General features: G+C 35.7%; 2 protein-coding genes and 1 long non-coding RNA gene across 5 annotated transcripts in view; 1 reads left to right on the top strand and 2 right to left on the bottom strand.

The window, feature by feature from the left end:
* The window catches only part of LOC116177532 (DNA-directed RNA polymerases I, II, and III subunit RPABC3), a 92,962-nt gene extending 88,974 nt beyond the window's left edge, over nt 1-3,988 (bottom strand). Inside the window, exon 1 of the mRNA XM_031496550.1 lies at nt 3,839-3,988. Within this exon, the coding sequence (XP_031352410.1) occupies nt 3,839-3,911 (73 nt within the window). The 5' untranslated portion in view covers nt 3,912-3,988. The remainder of the gene's footprint in view (nt 1-3,838) is intronic.
* Nucleotides 3,989-4,059: 71 nt separating this feature from the next.
* On the top strand, nt 4,060-20,944 carry LOC116177512 (protein UBASH3A homolog). Of its 3 annotated transcripts, XM_031496525.1 has the most exons (9): nt 4,060-4,207; nt 4,257-4,417; nt 9,831-10,071; nt 10,115-10,310; nt 10,406-10,501; nt 17,742-17,920; nt 19,495-19,932; nt 19,990-20,520; nt 20,573-20,722. In XM_031496525.1, exons 2-9 carry the CDS (start codon nt 4,311-4,313, stop codon nt 20,588-20,590), a joined length of 1,806 nt encoding a protein of 601 aa, XP_031352385.1. In that variant the 5' UTR covers nt 4,060-4,207; nt 4,257-4,310; the 3' UTR covers nt 20,591-20,722. The 3 variants fall into 3 exon arrangements, with proteins under 3 accessions (XP_031352385.1, XP_031352367.1, XP_031352374.1); XM_031496507.1 differs by having other exon boundaries at nt 19,990-20,944; XM_031496514.1 differs by lacking the exon at nt 10,406-10,501 and having other exon boundaries at nt 19,990-20,944.
* Nucleotides 13,574-15,919, bottom strand: LOC116177554. The gene is made up of 3 exons (XR_004146698.1): nt 15,793-15,919; nt 15,632-15,748; nt 13,574-13,662 (listed from the first exon to the last, which is right to left on the bottom strand). It is a non-coding gene; the product is annotated as an uncharacterized LOC116177554 (long non-coding RNA).
* Nucleotides 20,945-21,563: the final 619 nt, after the last annotated feature.

Genomic DNA, 21,563 nt, shown 5'->3' with positions numbered 1-21,563 from the left:
TTTTGATGCAGTACACATTGCTCCAGCTCATAAAATATGAAGGGTGGGAGAAGGGGAACATCTCTTTAGGGAGTTGAATGTAACCACGGTTTAGGTCAACCGGTTTACACATAATTAGTATTATTGGAAAGAGCTCTCTTCGTCTGATCAGATTTTATATGTCCTTTTAGTAAATGTTAAGAGTGGTAGAGGGCGCCGTTTGACAATTACATAAACTTTGCCGGCTTTTTTGAAAATTTCAAACTATAATTATTATACCTATGATATTGATGAAAAAGTGAAAATATCATTGAAAATCGCATTTTGATATCTGTTTCTCAAGCAGAGATATTACGAAAATAGCTTTTGCTCCCCTTTATCCTACACTGTATTTCTTACCGTTGCGACGATCATAATGGTGAGGCACAAACTTAAACCACCCTGTACATATGAAGTCATTTAATGAGTTTGTTTCAGCTGAAATATTTTCACTTTCGATTAGACCGGATGTTGACTCACACTTCGGTTCGGATGCTCTCGTTTTTATTCACAGCTTTTAAATCTACTCAAAATGTTGACTAAATGTAATACAAATGACCATATGACCCGCACCGAGCGATTTTTTTAAATTTTGTAAAATATGTTCCTTCAGTAAATATAGTATAGTACATACAAGGATATCGGAAAGTATAAGAGATGAGAATTAGGTGAAATGAAGAAAAACTTGCAGTTATATAAGCATTGTTTTTCCAAAAATATTCAAGGTTTGCTAGACATTTTTATTTATAGAAAGGTGTTCAAATAGTTATCAAACTATGGTCGCTATTTAAAAAAAATGAAAACCGGTTTTCGCCTTAAAGCGAGTAATAAAAACAAGAGATTATCCAAATAAAGTCGGCTACTACTGCACCATTTTAAAAATTTTACCTTCATTTAGCGAACTACAGAATAATTTTTTTTTTCGATAACTGTCACAAACCGAAAAGTTTCCAAACAAATCAGAAACTTAAATTTTTGTTTCACAATCTACCAACCTCCCACCGATTAAAAAATTCAGGGTAGAAAATTTATTTATTTTATTTATTTATTTTCCCTATCTTGTTCTGGGTCCACAACAGGCTTGGGTCGCATTACAGAGTGACATGACTTCTGAAAGTTTTTTTAAATTTACTAAACTACTCTGCATTCAAAACACTCCTATAAAAATTATAAACAAGAATTCACACGGATCACTTCACTTTCTTTTTAAAGATGCAAATTTTTGTCGTACTTTAATAAAATACTTTTCTTTTCACGTAAACAAAATGTTATCATTTTTTATCTAAACCCTTGACTTTACTTTAACACAGATGTTTCTTTTACACGAAAATAAAACCTAACAAATACTTTCTAAACATAACAAAAATTCTATAATTAAAGAAAAACACCTGCACCTTTATCATTTACAATGCCTTATCAATTTAAACGACAGTAACAAAGTTGTATCGTTATTTAATAATGGCATAAATTTATTTAAACACAAAGACGAGCCATCCATAGCGTAAGTAATCAGTCTTTCTAGTAAATACGAAATAATTACGCAAACTGAAATTATGCGTGGTTTCACAACGATATACAGAGTGGTTCAGACTACCCGTATTATAACTATTGTGGTTTTCTATAGAATTACCTAAAAATTGGATCCCCCAATCCCCACTTTAGGGGGTAGGAGGACAAATTTATGCTTTCAATTCATATTTTTTGCGTATTTCCAACTCATGTTGGAAGGCGCTATATGATGACCATTTTCTCCGTCCGAGGCCTTAATTACTTCTACAGTTTTCAAGATATTTAATTGGTTCTTTTTGCATTCGGTAGCTTTTAACTCTGGAACCTGAGACAAGAAAAATCTTGACGATTAATGTGCGTAATGCCAACTTTATAATTTATGGAGATATTTTTTAAAATTTTAACCAAAGATTCTTCTAGTAAAGGCCAGCCTACAGCATATAAGTTTCTTATTAAGAACAATTATGTCTCAACTTATTTTCCTTTGTACATATAAATAGTCCGTTATATGACCTTTCAGGAAGTATACTGATCAATTCATGGCAAATGCGCTAACGTAACTCGCCTCAAGTCCTCAAGGCGGAAACCTGTTCTTCATTTTTTATTCCGTATCTCGATTCTACTCAAAAAAGTGTGACCATTTTATTCAAAACATTTTTTATTATTATTTTTTTTTAAGGTGAAAGTGCACTCAAAACAACAAAACGAAAGCAGATTAAATTGCAATTGTTTAATTGTATTTTTTGATTCTTAAAAAAAATCAATTTTGAAACAGAAAAAATTCCGACTACATTCGGAGATATCCGAAAACGAAATTTTGCAAAATCGTTTTTATTTTTTACTGAAGTTATTTAAAAAGATATTTCGAAATAAATAACACAATATTATGGGCACTTTTTTCCCCTCTACAAGATCCTACTTTTAGTTTTAGTTTTGACGTTTCGTCTCCAGTCAACCAGAATTTTTTCCTGATTTCAAAAATGTAAACATCACTATCTTTTAATAAGAAATAGTGCTATTAATTCGTAAAAACGCAAAAAACTACGTACGTACACTACCCAAGATAAAATTTTCTAGACAAAAAAGAAGATATTTTAACAATTTAAGAAAAAATGTGATGTTTATAAATTTGAAATCAGAAAAAAATGCTCTATCAAATAACACAAAAAGTAAAAATTCCAACCATAAGAAAAAACAAAGTTGAGGATGGTTAACCGGAGACGAAACGTCAGATTTAAAATTTAGTATCTTGCAGAGGGAAAAAAGGTGCCATAATAATGTGTTATTTATTTTGAAAAACATTTTTAAATAACTTCAGTAAAAAATAAAAACGATTTTGCAAATTTTTTTCCGGATATCTCCGAAAGTAGTCGGAATTTTTTCAGTTTCAAAACTGCATATTGTCAAATACGCAACTATGACAAATGTAAACTACTTACCCATCTCTTACAGTTTCCAAGATCCCCATGGTGGCCCTCGAATTTGAATCAGCCTGTATACGCTAGTTTCCGACTTTCCCATTCGCCTATTAAACTACTCCACTTCGACAAACACAAAACATATGTTTTATAGGAAATTTTCCATCGCCATTCATTCAGGTAATTTACTGCACCTTTTGTAGGTGTTTACATATGTAATTCGTAGAATATAATATAGCAAAAGTTTACTTACTTACCTACTTAATTTTAATTCTTTGCAAGCGTGATTGTTACGCCACTGATCAGTGCCGGTTTTAAGGGGGGGCTATGGGGGCTAATGCACCCGGCGGTTAGAAGATGAACGGCGGCAGTTCACCCCTCTGTACTCCGCGCCACTGTTATCTTGTACGAAAGATAACACGTACGACGACGCGGCGACAACCTACGCCTACGCTTACGCCACCCCACTACCCGATGCCCGATGCGCTGCGTCTATAACTTTTGAATCTTTAACATAGCGCGGCGGTCTAGATTTGTAGCCCCCGGCGGTAAACTCTGTAAAACCGGCACTGCCACTGATTTATCGCAATTCGCAAATTCCGCTGTATGTGAACAAATGCAGCCGTGATTTCGACCCGAATGAAATTTATTACGAACGCACCTCGTATACAAAACAAAGCACGTTGAATACAAAGCTTGCGCAGTAGAGTAGAAATCAAAATACAGTATAACCTAACAATCTTTGAGTATATTATTGCCGGTAATATTCTGCAAATCTTTAAAATGCAAGCAATTTAACAGTTTTAATAAACAACAAATTAGATTTTGCAGAAATTGCGTGTTCGAGTCATACTCATAGAATACGCATGCAAAGGAAATGTTTAGCTGCTTACCTCGATCGAACTTCTTTCCTTCAGGATCAATGTCTTTAACGTTAAAAATATCTTCAAATAACACACCAGCCATGGTTAACACTTATTTTTTTTGCCCGTTTCGAATGATTCGCACTTGTTTTGAAAATTTTTCAAAGAGAACCACATGACATGTTTAATTGTTTAACTTTCAGTGGCGCCCTCAACGAGAAAATTATAATTTAATTTCACTGCCCAGGCCCAGTGGCGTCCATACAAGTACGAGTAGGAGTGCTACGCTACCTGCTGATTCAGTGCTGAATATCCAAATAATATCTAATTGTAGATATGTTGACGTTTTAAAAAAGGCAGATCGTGATGTAGGTGCTTGGAGGATCTCGAATTGAAAATGTAAGTAGAGATGTACAAGTATCTCTTGCATCAAATCATTCCTTTTCAGTAATGTAAACATGTAAGATTCCTGGCAAGTTTCAACACAAATTTTGAATTAGACATGGCAACTTTACCACCCAGACGAAATCCAACACCCACGAAGATATCAAAGCAACACTTGACTCCCTTACAAGTTTTACTACAAATGGGGTTTCCAAAACTTCGAGCGTGAGTAGACACACATTGCGCATTGCATGTTCTAAATAAACTACAAGATCCATACAACAGGTTTTAATTAAATCACATTTACGTATATGATAATGAAGTACAACATTAACAGAACCAATGAGTTAAATCGTTTATAATAGGCTAACATCGAGGCTAACATATAAGCAACGGCAAATTTGCATGCCTCAAGCAGCATAAAGGGAATCATTGAAGACCCTAAGAAGTATGTGTAATTGAGACCCAGGTAACACATCACCCATTATGCTCGTCATGCGAGAGTACCGATCACAGAACACTTGATATTGGTCTACAATCGTTTGGGCAAATATGAAAAACATACGATTGTAGACCGGCATCAGGTGTTCTGTGACCGGCATTCTTTTCTGGCGAGCATTAATATATCAATTTTGGTGCTAACTTTTTTTGAATGTTTAGATAGACATAGACGGTGAAGAGATTTGCGAACCGTTTTCGAAAGTGATTAGTTTAAACATTCTTCAGTGTTGGAACTGAGTCTAGAATAGGAGCTAAGTATCTCAACTAAGGAATGAATTGGTTGAATGTAGATCAATTTCTTCAACCGGATCTTTGTACTTCCTACTAGGATGAAAAAAAAATTGTTCCAAAATGTTTTGTTTGGCATTATAGACTATGGAATTAAGGTCTTGGGAATTCTTATTTTCTAGCGAAAAAGTTTGTTTTGACCGTTAACATTGTAACATTAAAAACATGGACTTTATCCAGGCTTGCGTTGTGGGGTGAGGCCTTTGTTTCCAGCAGCTGCTTTGATGCCTTCATGATCATGTGAGGTGTTATCGAAAGCACCCTCTATAACCGCAAACACGGTTAGAGCCACAAGAATCCTTTGAGCACCTTTTTAAGTTTGTATCTTAAACTGTGTAGAGTGTTGTAAAGATACCACCAAGTCTCCACTAGATTCCATAAAGGGTTTCTACCCTTTCCTGTGTTTTGAGGGTTCACTTTTAACTCTGGAGTGAGACCTTACCTCACTTTCTGCCTATAACTGTTGGAGAGAAGCCTTTACTTCGTATGAGCCTGGAAAGTGAGTGCTCATGAGGAGCTGTAATGTGTACCTGGCGCCCACTGTCTATTTCCCGTTGGGTTTCTTAACATTCCCAATGCCATTGGAATGGTCTGTTTGTAGGACTTTTTGTAGGCGTGATGCTAGTGGTATAGAATTGATTCCTTCACAGAAGTCCTTCTTTTGGAAATGTATTCGGCTAGGGTACTTTTGTACTCTTCCCGTATTTCTTCGCGCCTCTGTCGATTGGCGTTGTTGACTTTAGCCCGATGTTTTCCTCATTCCACCAGGGAACGTTCCTCGTTTACCTTTCGTTTTTGCGGGGCAGCTCCTCTCATATGCATTAAGTAGGAGTCTTTGTAGATCATTTAAGGCTACTTCCAGTTACTCCTTCGTGTCTACATTTTGGGTGATTTCAGCAATTTCATACCTAATGTACTCATAGGAGCACGAGTCTGTCAGTTGTGGGACCTTGTTTGTAATTGACTGTATGTATGGTGCAGTGGCGGATTTAAGATTTGGTTCTAGGGAGGGGCGCATACAATTTTTAAATTGATTAATTTATTATTAAATTTAAATTAAAAAAAAAACATTTATTATATGTATAAAAATAGAACATTGTTGGCATAATACAAAATATATTGAGCAAATAACTAATTCATCATAAACTAACAAAAGAACAAACCAAAGAATGTCTAAATCACAAAGTGGAGCTTTCTTTTTGTCTGCGCAAATCGATTTTTTTCCACTTTCCGCGAAATTTGTCCAATAGGTATGCTTACACGATTAGGGAATTGCGCGCAGGTACACCATATTGTTGAAACCAACAGTTTCCAACTTTTGTTTTCTTTTGTGTACCGGACATCGTTTTAATTGTAAGAAAAAAAATACTATCCAACATAGTATCTGCTTACGGGCCATATAAAAAATGAAGTTGGTAATGATTTCTCCAAAATGAAAGTCTCAACGTGTCTTGTAAAACTCAATAAGAGACAATGAGAAAATGTTTTTTTTTCTGCTCAATAACATCAGAAAAAAATAAAAACGAAATCAACAAATTTCTTGTCTCTAATTTGACTATCTTCATATCTTCTATGGTTTCCGAAATTCCCATGATGACCGCCTGCGTAACTACCATTGTCTAGGAGGGGGCGCGCCTGGTATGGTGCGTTTATCTCGAACCTTACATGTTTATGATCCGAGAGTGAAGTCTCATCTGATAGATGCCAGTTAGTGTTTGCCCCAGGGTTGGTGTGGTGTCTTCTTCCCTTTCTCCAAGTTACTTTGTTCTCTCAGCGGTAAATGCTTCCAGACGACTTGTTCGGCTGGTTGAGCCGGTTCAACACCTTGTTATCTCGGCTAACGGTATCGTTTCTTGCAGCACTTTACCGGCCACATTTGTGACTAAATGTCTAAATGACTCCTGTCATCACTGACAATTACTCAACCCTAAAGCGGCCTCGTTCTTCAATATTTCCTGCCCAGTAATGTATCATTTTCCTGACTTATGTAAATAGCTATTTTTTAATGTACCTATTGTAAAAATACATTATCTATTTATTAATTAAAATACATACATTAAAAAAGATACATAAAACGCATGCAGAGTAAACTAAATTAGGCGCTGTAGATTTCTGAATAATGCTCCTTTCTCGTTTGAAATGGAACATGGAGGAACAGCGTGCATTACCTGAAGGGCTATTCGCTTTCCACACCATAAACCACAATCAAAGTTTCAGATCGATGGATTGTGTGGGGTGATTCAAATGGAAAATTTGCCCAATAGGTATTTTCACACGATTAGAGCGTTGTGCGCAGGTGCACCATCCTGTTGAAACTAACAGTTTTCAACATTTGTTTTGTTTGTGGCAAACATAGTTGTATTCGTAATAAAAAATGCTACTCAATACAGTATGTATTTTTGGGGTGTATTGAAAATTTGCCAACGGTGTCAAATAGTGGCAATGAGAAAGTGTTTAATTTTTTTGTATCTGTTCAAATAAGATAGGAAAAAAATAAAAACGAAATGGGGAAAAAAAACAAACGAAAAGATTCTGATCAGAATGTCACACTTAACGCTAGTGGAGTATTACGAGTTTTTTTTACGAAAACCGCGATCGCGCGCCTTTATAAGCGCAGGAATAGCAGAAGTATATAGCACCAAATTGATAGAAAGTAAATTGTAGCGACCGACATTTTACCATTTACCATACCATTTGTAAACTGACCCTTCCCCACAACTATTCCGAATTGTAAATACACTTTAAATATGTGTCATAAATCATGGTCTAGTGGCAAGGATACTCTGTCTGCAACCAGGTGGCTCGTCTTAAAAAAAAATTTTTTTCAAAAAATTGCGTAGGATTTGAAAGATTCTTCAAAGATTTGAATATAAAAGTTTATTAAAAATTCGTGAGGACCTGTCAAAGGTGTGTTGGAGAGCAGTGGCGGTCCCGGGGGGGGGGGGGGGGCTCCGCCATTGTCCATTTTTTTCATCAATTTTGTGTCGATCTCATCTCCATTATGCGAGATATCTTTTATTTTTTTCTGTGTTGGGACAAAGTTCGGGTTTGGATCAATCCCTTTGCCAAATTCTGGGACCGTGACTGTTGGAGGGTTCTAAAAGACTGATGCCCGTTTGCACCGACAAATTTAAGCGGAGCTTAGCTTAAGCGTCCCTTAAAATCCATGGCAACCATTGTCTCAATAATCGTTGCCATGGATTTTAAGGGACGCTTAAGCTAAGCTCCACTTAAATTTGTCGGTGCAAACGGGCATGAGGACCACTAAAAACTATTGGAAAGAAAATATTTGGTTTAAGTGCTCCCTCAGGTTCTAATGATTAACAAAGGCTCTTAAAGTCTTTAGACGATGTCTTTTAATGAGTCTTGTAAATCCTCGAGGTTTTTGGACTCTTGAAACCCTTGAAAGTTTTTAAATGGCCTTTGAGCACCCTTAAAGATTGTAAAATGCTATTAAAAACTTTGGAAAATTGCATAGCACTTTAGAAAATTATAGAAGAACCTTGAACAGTCGTTAAAACAGTCCCACTTGTCTTTAAAATGTCTACAAAATTCTAAGAGATTGTTTGGAGATGCTTACAAATTTTTGAACTCTTTGACTACCTGTGGCTAATGCTATAGTTTAGATATTTACAGCACTTGAGTTCTCACATGTTCTTAAACGATCTGAAAATAAATTTGAATTTCAAAAGAAAATGGCAACAAAAGCAGTGTTAACAACACGATTTTAACAAAAAAAAATTCCTTGGTTTCAAAGGTCATATATTTAATTTTTTAATTAATAATAATAATATTAATAGTGATTTATTCTTAGAATTGTGAATTACAATTATCGAAACGTCAAGGGATATTATCTAACAGACATATTAGGATAAACAAACGACGTAAAAACTGTATACATACTATATAGACTATACTATAAAATATCAAGCGAACCTAGAATAGCAATATGTTCTTTGAATTCCTGTACGGAATAAAATGAGTTGCTTTGTAATATTTTTTTGAGATTTGTTTTAAATTCATGATGGTTGAGATTTCTTAAATGTTTTGGGAGAAGATTAAACAGTACCGAGGCTGTATGAAATGGAGAGGTTTTATAGTAGGTATGGTTGTGTTTGCGAATTGCAATGTTGTGTTTCCCTCTCGTGTTGTGTTCATGCATTTTACCTACTGTATCAAATTTCTTAATGTTTTTATGCACATAATGAAGAATTTTTTGGATATAAATACAGGGCAATGGTAAGATTTTAAATTTTACGAAGGTGTATCTGCACGTTTGTAATTATTTAAATGACTCCAGAAGCAGCACAAAAATGCAGTGGCGGTTTAAATTGTTTGCGCCCCTAGGCAGACCGAAAGATATGCGCCCCAAAATAATATTTAAATTGCAATAAATTTTAAGATGTTAATAAAAATCACATTATAACTTGAAATTTTTAAAACTAATATGAAAATACAGGATACCTAAGATAAAGTTTTCACACATGTCAAAACCTGCATTGTCGATTGTCGTTCTTACAGTTACAGTTTGTTTAATCTATTTACCAATTCCAATTTCATAATTTTAATTAAAGATTTTTGTCATTTGTATCTTGTTAGGGGACTTATTTTAAAACTTAAAATGTTACCTAAAATAAATATAGTGCAAAAAATGCCGCCCTCTAAAGCTGCCGCCCCTAGGCACATGCCTAGTGTGCCTATATGTAAATCCGCTACTGCAGAAATGTATGTTGTAGCGTAATTCATTAATTAATGCTTGTTACGCATTTTCAGCTATTGTAACATGATTAAATGTGTAATAACAAAAATATTAACGAAACAAATATGATATATGTCCATGTTATTACAGGGATAAGGCTTTGGCAGCTACGGGTCATCGAGGTGTGCAATTGGCATCGGACTGGCTGCTCGCCCACGTCAACGATCCGGTACTTGATGACGCGGCGCCCAGAGAATATATTCTTTATGTATGTCCCACGGGAGAATTCTTAGAGCAGCTGCAAGCATTTTGGCACAAATCCCTCGAGTTATGCGGATGGAACGGTGCGCACAACTTCATTCCGCATATAACATTGGTTTCCTTTTTTAAGGTGACCGCGTTCCGTTTGATTTAAGTTATAATAAACCTTGCAGGCTCCGGACTCGGACGCTCTACACTTGGCCCAAACGTTAAAGTCCGTAATGGAAAGGCACGGGGCGACGCTTAACGAACCTCTCAAATTAGAAACGTACACCTCGCCAAACTTCATGGGTTTCTTTGTCGCCGAAGAGCACGCCGACTATCTGAAAAGAATCGCCATGCAGTATGTGAAGGATGTTTCGAATACCAGTAAGAAAACTTTATGTGAAATGTTGAGTGGGTGTAGTATTATTAGTTTTACGGGTAGCTGGACTGTATTTCCTTATGGTATTGGTTAATTTCAGTTATTAGCGATACTTATGAACAATTTGACGCCTTGACGGCCTGCTTTCCTTGGTGTACGACAACCACAGCTCGCTGTATTCCCAGGGGTAGTAGATGTAAGATTTCTCTGCTTATTAGAATTTATTTTAGGGCAAAGCTTACAGTTTCTTTCAATTATGGTTTAACTTTTTCGAATGTCTACTTTACGGGGTTACTCAAGGATCTACTGTTGGACCACTGCTGTATGTTTATGTTTTAACAGTGCATTAGAAAGAGTTTAAAGTTCTAAGCTAAGATTACATTGTTACCAACTTCCAGGTGTTACAGTCACTCTAACGTGGTCATGAATATGTTGAATTTTAATTTATATTTCAGTGTCACGTTTTGTAGCGGTTTTCCAATTTATTCATTGTTTTACTTATTGTAATCAGTAGTTTCCATCCTTTTGTTAAAGGGGCCTTTTTTTTGTTGAGTGGAAAGATAATGAGAAAGTGTGGTAGTTACTTAGCTTCGTTAAATGTAAACTCTTTATTAAATGCAGTTAAGTGGTACAGTAAGTAGGTACTGTATGCAATGGAAACATACCATTTGGTTAGAGATTGATATACTTTGTTTCAAGGGTGCTGAACCTTTCGTCACACTATCTGATGTCATAGCAAAATTAAGGCAGGTCGTAAATTAGTAGTTGGTTTACATATTGTCACATTGACGTTTCAACTTATTTATTAAGGTGTCACTATCGTTCATCATGATTAGACCGCCCAAGTTGACAATCACTTATAAGGCATCTGGTCCTGATAGGTTTTTTCCTGTTCTTAGGTTTTATAATGGGTAAATGGTCATGTATTTTATGTAGAGGAAGTCCGTTGGTATGAATTAAACCTTTTCCACCGTTTGTAATCACCTCATGTAACCGATTCTTTGCACCGACAATCGAAATGGATACTGCCAGAGCATCCGAAACTCTTTGAGATGAAGTGTATGATGGTTACAGAAAACGCATAGGAACATTTGTAACTTAAAGTTTGTTTAGGCAGTTCGTAAATTAATATTTTGTTTACATAATGTTGATGTAAAATTAAGTAGGTATGCTACCAATGTGAAGAATACGCGTTAAGTTGCGCGAATTTTAATGACCCTTAACTAGCCATTTGCAGAAGTAGAATAGGCCATGGTTTATCGGTAAGCCTTTCGCATTTATACATCTTACAAATTTGAGATAAAGCGTAGTCATTATACCACTGGCTCATTGAAATAACAACGCATACATACAGTTTCTGTTCTTTTGCCACACAGTCGAGATATTCGCATAAGGATCTTGAATATCTTCTGATCCGATTTATTTAAAAAAAAAACGCAATTGTGAGAGAAAACAGGTAGTGATGATATTTATTCCTGAAAAAACTCTCAAATGTTCATATTCAAATCGTATGTACATAAGAAAAAACGACACTACACCACAAATCCATCTTCTGATCCTGCATGGAGTAGTAGGTATATACCGGACCCCTTCACTCACTTCTTTTTCTAACTGTTTTGAGAGTACCATCTTGCCAGCTTCTTCTAAAAGACCCTTTACTGTATACTGTATATCCAGGTTTCGTCTAAATCAAGTCGTTGAAGATTACTGTGTAAGGAACGGAGTGTAACATTCTCACCTATAAAATCAATTCAATACCTAAGTGTTCTAGCGAACCTCTTCATTCTGTGTATCGGTTCGTCATATTTACCTAATGGTAACGGGAATGACCTAAATTCATGATATGAGCGAATCGAACCATTATATAATATTTTTAATACCTGTGTATTAACGGCGTTGCTGCACTGTCGACTTGCCTAAGCGTTTTTAACTTTGATGATATTTACTTCACTTTTAACACAAACTACTTAATCAAAAGGCATTTAACACTGGAAATCTGTCTATAACGAAAATCATTTGACGGATTGATATTATGACAGATCAATTGGTTTATTTGTCACGACTTACGTTAATGACGTAATTTTTTTGTCTCAATCGATTTAAATGTAATGAAGTGAGAATCACATTTATGACGTCAGGTTCAGCACCAGTGAAACAAAGTATAAAGACAAACTTGTCGTGGCCCCTCCCACGCCGCGACGTACATGATTATTTGGTTATTCAACTTATAATTTTAATCTAAGTGTATGGATCACTTGGGCAATAGGTATATGATACAATATGCTTTTTATTCGCTGTCCATCAACCTCTCGTGCCAAACATTTTTCTCAAATTTTGACCTAATAAAAGCATATCCATCAACTAATACGAATATCTCCGTATGTTTGTATGTCCGTCCGGGCCCACTTTTACGGATTTACTTTTAGAGGAATTGCACTACAGTCTAGAATATTGAATTTTGTTGCATATAGATACCTACGACGAAAGTAGCGGCAGTCGGCGGCAACCTGGATGTTTTGTCGGCTGAACGGACGGACGGACTCAAGCGCCACCACCGATACAGCCTTGCCAGCGGCCAAGGTCGACAATAGCTGCGGCTTGGCGGATCGGTCTCGGAAACCTCGGGCAAATTCAAACGGAGTAAACGGCAGCTCCAGGAATTTTAAAGGGCAAGCGGCCGCCGGCTCCGGTGAATGCAAAACAAAATTAAAGCGGAAATAGGAAATAATCGGATTCGTTGATCAATTGATAACGGCGTAAACCTGCGCGGTCTTGCAGTTTTAATGCTAGAGTAATCTCAAAATGAGAAGTACATCGTGACGTCATTTGCGCAAAGCATGAAAATGTGTCCGGGAGAGTCCATGATAACTCCTAAGGGGAGCGCGCGCGTTGACATTTGTGCATTGCCTCACACAGCAAATGTACTTTCAAACCTCAGTTTAAATACCCTATGATACGCCACTAGTGGCAACAATACGCGCAGAAAGTGATGACGTCACGATGTACTTCTCATTTTGAGACTACTCTAGTTTTAAAATTAACATAGGAAACAAAACCCCGCTTAACGTGGGTCTCCATTCTAAAATATTAATTTGCCCCCTCGTCTTCCAAATGACAAGAGCATCCAAAATAATTGAGATATCTTGACGGGTACGGTTGCAAATGACGAAGTGCGGGTGCGGCTTTTATTTATGGTAGCGGCGGCTGAAATAAAACTCTAGAAATTAAATCATTTACCTTTAGCTTCTATCTTCAACTCCTAGAACTAACACAAATACTTTAGGCACGGCACTTTTCATCACGAAGCTCCCAACTTAAAACTTCTAGATATTGGGTGTTCAGCAGAGCTGGTCGACTCTACAAATATATGGTGTGGTCATAACATCGGGCATGAAACTTCAAGGCAGAAAATAGTTTTACAGTTTGATAAACATTTTTGAGGGGGGTGGGGGGGGAGAGATAAGAGTGCTTTCAATCATCAATCAACTGTAATACAGATCAGTAATAATCTATCGTTTAGGTTATCAACCTAACGTATTTTTTTAAAAATAGAACACCCTGTATACTTTTTAATTTTTTTGAATATCAACTCTGGTGCGTTAAATTTTTGAAAAGTGACTATAATATAATATTTTTAGAGAGGTGTTTATTACAAAAGTTTCTGTATAATGATCGTTGAATAATCTGCCATTTTCAAAATAAGTATACGGGGTCAGGTAAAAAGGGTATCGGACCTAACCAATTTTTTTAGCGCATTTTTTAAGAATTAAAAAAGATGTGCTATTGTTTGCTTTTTGTCCGTTCGTTCGGACCCACTTCTACCGTTTTGAACTACTTCTAGGGGAAAGGTCCTAGAGTCCTGGAATTTTTTGCAGTAGGTAGCCTATACCTTGAAGGTGTGCCAGACGGCCATCAAATTTCGTCGTTTTTGAAAGTAAAACGTGCATAACTTTTACATACGACAACCAATTGGTCTCCGATTTTGCATACGCATGCCTATAGTGGTGCTACGTTAAACTTTAGGAAATGGGAGGGGGGGAAGGGGTAAACACATGTTCTACCCTTCATGGTATTCTAATGAAAGGTCTCAATGAAAGGAATTAATTTCTACCATTCATAGCCCTCCTCCTCGACCTCTTATCGTGATCGGGTATATTCCCTTATACCTCAAGAACGGATTGTCGGAAGACTGTACTCACAAAGAGCGATTGAGACGTCTGCAAGAAACATATCCATTGGTAATGTCAAAACAAAAGCTATTTAGGGTAACAAAATGCACTTTATCTGCACAAGAGTTGTGCACCATTTATACTTGTTTAAGTATTACACCATGTATACTTTACTTAAGAAATACCATATTAAATTCCTTTTTATAACAATATAAGACTAAAGCAATTCAAAATCAAAATTTTAAAATATTCGCCGGCTTAAGAGATAGGGGAAAAATTGAAAAATTGCCAGTTCCAGAATGACCCTATTTTATTACTTAAAAGAGCCACAGAAAAATGTTTCTTACAAAATTTCTTTATGAAAGGTTATCGGACCTAACCTAATTTTTTGAAATAGAACACCCTGTATACTTTACTATAAAAAATAGCATATTAAATCCTTTTTTCAACAATATAACACTACAATTCAAATTTTGAAAATATTCACTTGCTTCAGAGAGCAAAGAATAAAGATACGGCGGTGATTTTTTTATATTTTTTTGATTTGAACGTTATAAATTTTTTAAATCTGTTATCTTTTTTTAATTTTTTTGAATCACTTGAATCTTGTTTGAATATCGTCCCTAATATTCTATTTTTTTAAGTTAAAATATGCCGGGCGTTCTATCTGGTCCGATAACTTTTTACTTGATTCCGTATACTTCTTTTGAAAACGGTAGGTTATTCCACAATCATTATAAGGAAACTTTTGTGATGAACAACCCTATAAAAATAGCATATTATATTCTATTTTCAAAGATTTAGCACATCATAGATGATATTTAAAAAAATTTAAAAAAATTAAAAATCAGTTAAAGAAATTAAAAAAAATTTTTTTTAATCAAATTTTCAAAAAGATTTTTAAATTTTTTAATATCTCCCGTATACTTAGAGGGGCGAATCTACGAGCGTTACATAGCTATGCCGAGCTCGTTTCGTCTTGCTTGACACTGTAAATTATAAAAAAATCTGCATACTTTGTCACACTTGTATTTGGAACCCTCAAAAAAATGTTGTTACCTTTGGGTAACGGACATTTGAACACTTGAATTGCTCACTTTTTATATAATTTATTTATTAGTACAGATCATTGAAATTGAAGTAAATGTGATACTCACTTGGAAAAACCTGTTTGGCAACGTGAAAATTTTGGCCAGTTCAAATATTGACAAGTGCGGTCCTGAGACTGGTGATTGTAGGTGAATTCCTCATCCGTCAGAAAGCAAATTGTCTTGCTATGTGTAAAAGACTAATGACAATAACAAACAGAGAGGGATACCTATTCGAAGTGCGATTCTGCTTCATGACAATGGGCAGCACATGCGAAAAGTTGTAACTAGAACTGGCGAATCTGTTTACTCTTTCTGAAAACCAACTGTTCCTAGTATTAAAAAGTAACCAAACAGCAAATAAGTGTAGTAATGCTGAAAGTAATACGACCTTTGATAATTGGATAAGAAAATCGTTATATTGATAGTGTTTTTTTAGTCAATTCTTCCGCTAGAGAATTTCGCAACGAAAATGGGGTATTTTACGTTTATGTCTTCAGTTTTGGGGTGTAATCTATATTTGACGCAATACGATTTTTTCATTGTGTTTGCTTTTATTAGAGTAACCTACCATAAAAATGTCGATCAAATTGCTCCATAAATTAGAAAGTTGCGTATTGCGCATGTGCAACACGATTTTTGGCACAAGCATTTTTTTGCTTTTATTAGAGGGACATATCATAAAATTTCGTTCAAATCGTTGACTGGATTTTGAGAGGCATGGAGTGATAAAAAATGGGACAATTGATTTGCTGTATGTAATTGAACCTGCATTACAGCTGTAAGTATGTTATACAAAACCAGGATGATTTAGATATAGTGGAAGATTGTAATGAATCGGAGGATTTTGATTGATCTACTCAAAACGCTGTGGATAGAAGTGATATTGTGAGCCTGAAGAGAGTAGAAGAAAATGTTACGGTCTCAGCAGTAATACGGTAATTAGGACCCTTGCATTGCTTTTAGGATGACCCTGGCAGGTCCAAAATCAATCTTTTTGTGTTTTGGACCTAAACTCGCATATATCAGGTGAAATCTGCTTTTTGAACGGTTTGACGGTTAAATGATTAATTGAGGCACCATCTCCAACCCATACCCGCACTTTTTTTTACCGCATTTTTGCAAATTTATTTGTAACAAGGTAGCTTTTAATCTCACTTTGGCCAGCTGGCAAATGTACCTACCGGGCCGTGTAATTAAGAACTTTAGGGACGGGGTTCCATGATGAGAAGTCGGCGACAGGTTAAGTTACACATAAAAAATAGTTGCTAACCAATAGTTTTTTGCATCGTTTTTTAAATGTAAGTCTAAAAGTTTTTAATTTTGAACTGCTTTTGTTTGGTTTTTTATTAGTAATACTCGATTCAAATTTGCGCTCTTTATTTTTTCATCCTCTTTTGATACAGTATTGTATTTTGTAAATACTATATGATTAACCGAACCAATACTTTGCCTCAATTAGTTTGCATAACAGACTTCCTACTGTATGTGAAAAAGGTGGGAAAATGAATAAACTCAGTTAAATTGTTGCGCCATATTTTGCTTAATGTTGAATATTCAGATTTATTGCGCTGATACCATTGAAATGCCGATACGTAGATATAAAGAAGTGTAGCATATTCGAAATACTATTTCATCATGAACATAGCATTAAATCTTACTTCCTGTTGATAATTTTTACAAAGTGTGTGGACAATTGTAACGGAAATAAAACAATAGCATTCAATAAAATTGTATTGTAAGTAGCCAGTAGATTATATTTTATGAATTGCTTTATCTAACATTTAATGATAAGATTGGGTGTTATTGGTATTCTTCCATTCAGCAGTATTGATAACCAAACGTTTTTCAATTATTTAATACAAGTACGCACATGTTTCCTTCACTATTACGTACATGAATCTGAGTTTTATGCTTAATTTAAATAAGTTATTATCGTTGTTTGCCTAGTAAAGTAGACATTCATTTTTACAAGCTAGGCATTTCATTTTGTTTTAGTACATACAGCAAGCAATAATAACCTCACTGTCGCCGAAATAAGCTTATACTGGTCACAAAAAAATGTATTGACACTTGTGGTACGATAACGTTGATTGCTTCAAATGGTTAAGTTAGACATGTGAGATATTGCTCGACTGTGGAGTAGTTAACGTGTATTCTTAACAAGTTTCATTTCTAGCAATTAGTTTGGAGCCGCACGTTAAATCTCTACATTTAACTTTGGCGTATCAGTTTCCTAACTCGCAGTTCAGCGCTTTAAAATCTTTAGTGGAAGGGCTCGATCCAGGTATACAGTGTGAATGGGAACTACGCTTATATTCGAGGGATTCTCGGCTTAACGGAAAACAAGTACACAAAGTAAGTTCTTTTGTATTAGTTCTTTATTCTCTACATTCATGTCTTAAAGATGAAAGGTATTCTCACTTGCGCTATATTGCACACTATGCATTTTTATTGGAGTAAAGTCCATATTTTTGTTCCCATTTCATTAAATTAAAATACACTGAAAATTGGCTACAAAATTGTTACCTCTTTTCCACCTTCCATGAAAAGAACAACACTAAACGGTCATATAAATGAATATTGAGAAAAAATCAAAAAAGTTAAATATTTCCCGAATGCAAAAATACATTAAAAATACAAAAATTTAAAGGACGATTGAATCCTTTAAGATCGATTAATCCAAATTTTTAGGTTCAAATTTTTTCTATGGTCGATCTTAAAAGGTATCCAATATTGGCATGGACAAGTTTTGCCAAAAAACGGGACTAACCTTGCAGTACAATTGTTCACGTTTATGCAAACAGTTGTTTTTCTTAACGTCTAGGTACAACTCGATATATGTAAGCAGAAATGTAACATAAATTAAATTAAATTTGGGAAAGACTAATAAAATCTCATCCCCTCTCTTAGTTATTCAGTAATTTCGAATGTCCAAAAATTGGCAGAATATTTTTAACATGGCGATACCGAATTTTTGTTGGGTAGTGACTTTGCTTCAACCAATCTCGAGCTAGTCTTAAAGCCCTTAATCATTTCAAGCTTTGCTGACGAAAGGTTTTCATGGTCTGAATTTACGTTATGTTGATCTAAGGGCCAGCTATTAAATAGGATGTAATTTGAGCCGTCACCCAGACTCCCTGACGCGACTGGCGATTAGAGCTAATTAACAGAACGAAGAAGCATTGGGACTTGAATGATGCAGAAATGACAGACTTCATCTCCACCACGGTTTCAAACTCAATTAGTAAATCACGAGATTATCAAGAATTTAAAATGTGTCCAGTATAACTATGCCAACGAATGATAAATCTAATTATATAACACTTTATTAACATACAAGATCACCAAGGATTTAAGTGTGCCAAGTCCGATTTCGTCACCAAACATAAATCATAACATCTAACGTATTTTGTTAAGACACGGATCTGCCAAGGATTTAAAATGTGACCGGTGTGATTTTGTCATCAAGTAGGTACAAATCCAATTTTAATACACAAAACCAGTAAGAAATTCAAATCCGACTGGCGTGAAATACAAAACCGTAAACCCCTTTATGCTATAAGGAAATAACACACCACACACTAGTGAAATGCCAGGAATTTCAACTCAGTGCGCATGATCGGTATTCTACTGTTCAAATCTGGATTTGAGTGGATATTTGTAAATGTTAAGTGGGTTGGGTTGGTATTTAAAAATAAAAGACAATAAGATAAATAATAAAATAAAACACCTCTAACCCTGTTTTCACCTCATGCATCTATTAGTTTTGCCTGGAAAATGATTAATTAATAATTGTCGTATGGTGCATAATTATTAATAATCATTACAAATAATTGGCCATGATGCCATAACATTTATGGTTAACTTTGACTTCAATGCAGGCATTAGTATAAGAATTTTTAAGGTGTTTACTAAATCAATACTTTTAGATTATTCATCCCTATGGTCCATCGGAGTCTGACGAGCTTGAATTACGAACTGGCGATTATGTTTATATAAGTAGTGAAGCGTTAATTAATAGTCCAGACGGTTGGGTCGAAGGTATTTCATGGTTAACAGGTTGTTCAGGATTGTTGCCTGAAAGCTACAGTGAACGAACAGCGGAATCTGACGCTTGGACATTACACCGGAAAGTTACTTTGAATTATATAAGTAAGCCTAGTGATACAAGTACGTCAACTAGCCATACAAGTTTAAAAAAAACAAATAGCTGTGCGCAACAAGAAAAGGGAGCCGAGAGTTTGAAATTGGAAGAATCTAAAAGTGATTCAAATATGGTTGCTAATGAAGATGCTAATTTGGTAAAAGAAAATGGGAAAGCCACGGTTGGTACCGAAACAGATCATTTAAATGGGGAAGACAAAAATGCAAGTTATTTCAGTTTCGCATTCTATCAGAAAGTTACTCTCATTCTCTTGTTTTAGAATTGTTCAGAATCACCCCAGCATTTGTTCATCATGCGACATGGAGAGCGAGTCGATTTTACGTTCGGTACATGGATACCATATTGCTTTGACCAAAGCGGTAATTACGTGCGAAAGGACCTTAACATGCCTCTTACTGTACCAAATCGAAAATTGGGGCCTAAAGGATACTCCAAAGATACGCCTTTAACTCAAATTGGTATTCATCAAGCTTTATTAACCGGAGAAGCTCTAAAAAATGCAAACGTCGTAATTGACCATGTATATTCATCACCATCATTTCGTTGCGTTCAAACGTGTGATGCTGTTCTAAGAGGATTAGGGAAAAAGGACGATCTTAAAATAAATCTGGAACCGGGATTGTTTGAATGGTTGGTTTGGTATCCAGAATCGGTACCCGACTGGATTAATCCGGAAGAGTTGGTCGAAGCCGGATATAATATTGATACCACCTACAAGCCAGCAGTGTCGCAATCTGACTTGGTAGATACTCATGAAACTTGTGAGGAATTTTATATGCGAAGTGCATATGTTAGTAAACACGTGTTGTCTTCGAAGACAACCGGTAACGTTTTATTTGTAGCACATGCATGTTCTTTAGATGTATGCTCTCGAGAGCTGACGTCTTGCTCTCCGCGTTCCTCGACAGAGATGACAAAATTGCTAACAAAAGTACCTTATTGTGGCTTACTTGCCTTGGCAAAGTCAGATGATAAATGGGAGATGGTTGAAGCTCCCTGTCCACCTCTCACGCATACCAATAATCAACGATTCGATTGGAAGATTTTACAATAGTCACATGAGGCCATTTGTTTGTCTTTACTGTAACCAAAGATACAACCGAAAACCGTCTACTAATATTTTCTGTTAAATGTGGTACACTTAACATCTCCATCATTCAAAATGAACATAGTGAAAATATATTTATTAATAAATAAAATTATATTTAAACTAATTTCACTCCTTCATTTATTTTTATTTCTTTAAGACATACATACAAATTTCTAGATGCCTTAAGGGTTGATTTAGCCCCGCTACGCCTCAGCCAGGTCTGCAATTCTGTGTTTGGGTACCTATTATAGGAGATCGCCCTTTCAGCTACATCCACTACTCTGTGGATAGCAAGTTCACAGGATCTTCCTGGTTGATAGGCACATTTGTGTTTATTGTATGTGTCGCTGTCGCTCAATAAGTTTCTCTAATAGTTTTAGAAGAAGTGACATTAGACTAATGGGTGTATACGACTTTTGGGCGTATCGTCCAGGTTTCGGTATGAGTGTGACTTTTACGTTATTCCACGCCCTAGGTATGTATCCTAGGGAAAATTGGCCCTTAGTAACGTATATAGTGTGGATGCTAACAGATTGAGACCTTGTGTTGTAGAGCAGGATCACTAACCTAACTTTGGTTCGGTTCACTATCTGTCAAACCAAAACCCAATCTCCTCTGTTCTCCCTGAGAAGTGGTTTCAGAGTAATTTGTCACCCACATTCTTTTGAGGTAGGGTGTTTGATCCCGGAGAGTAACTAGTGTTGTTTGCTCTTACGTAGATATTAGGTACTTTGCAGGAGTAA

The sequence above is a fragment of the Photinus pyralis genome, unplaced genomic scaffold (genome assembly GCF_008802855.1).
Source record: "Photinus pyralis isolate 1611_PpyrPB1 unplaced genomic scaffold, Ppyr1.3 Ppyr1.4_LG1, whole genome shotgun sequence".
Lineage (NCBI taxonomy): Eukaryota > Metazoa > Arthropoda > Insecta > Coleoptera > Lampyridae > Photinus > Photinus pyralis.
The sequence above is the reverse complement of the archived record's forward strand: the minus strand, read 5'-3'. Positions and strand labels throughout refer to the sequence as shown.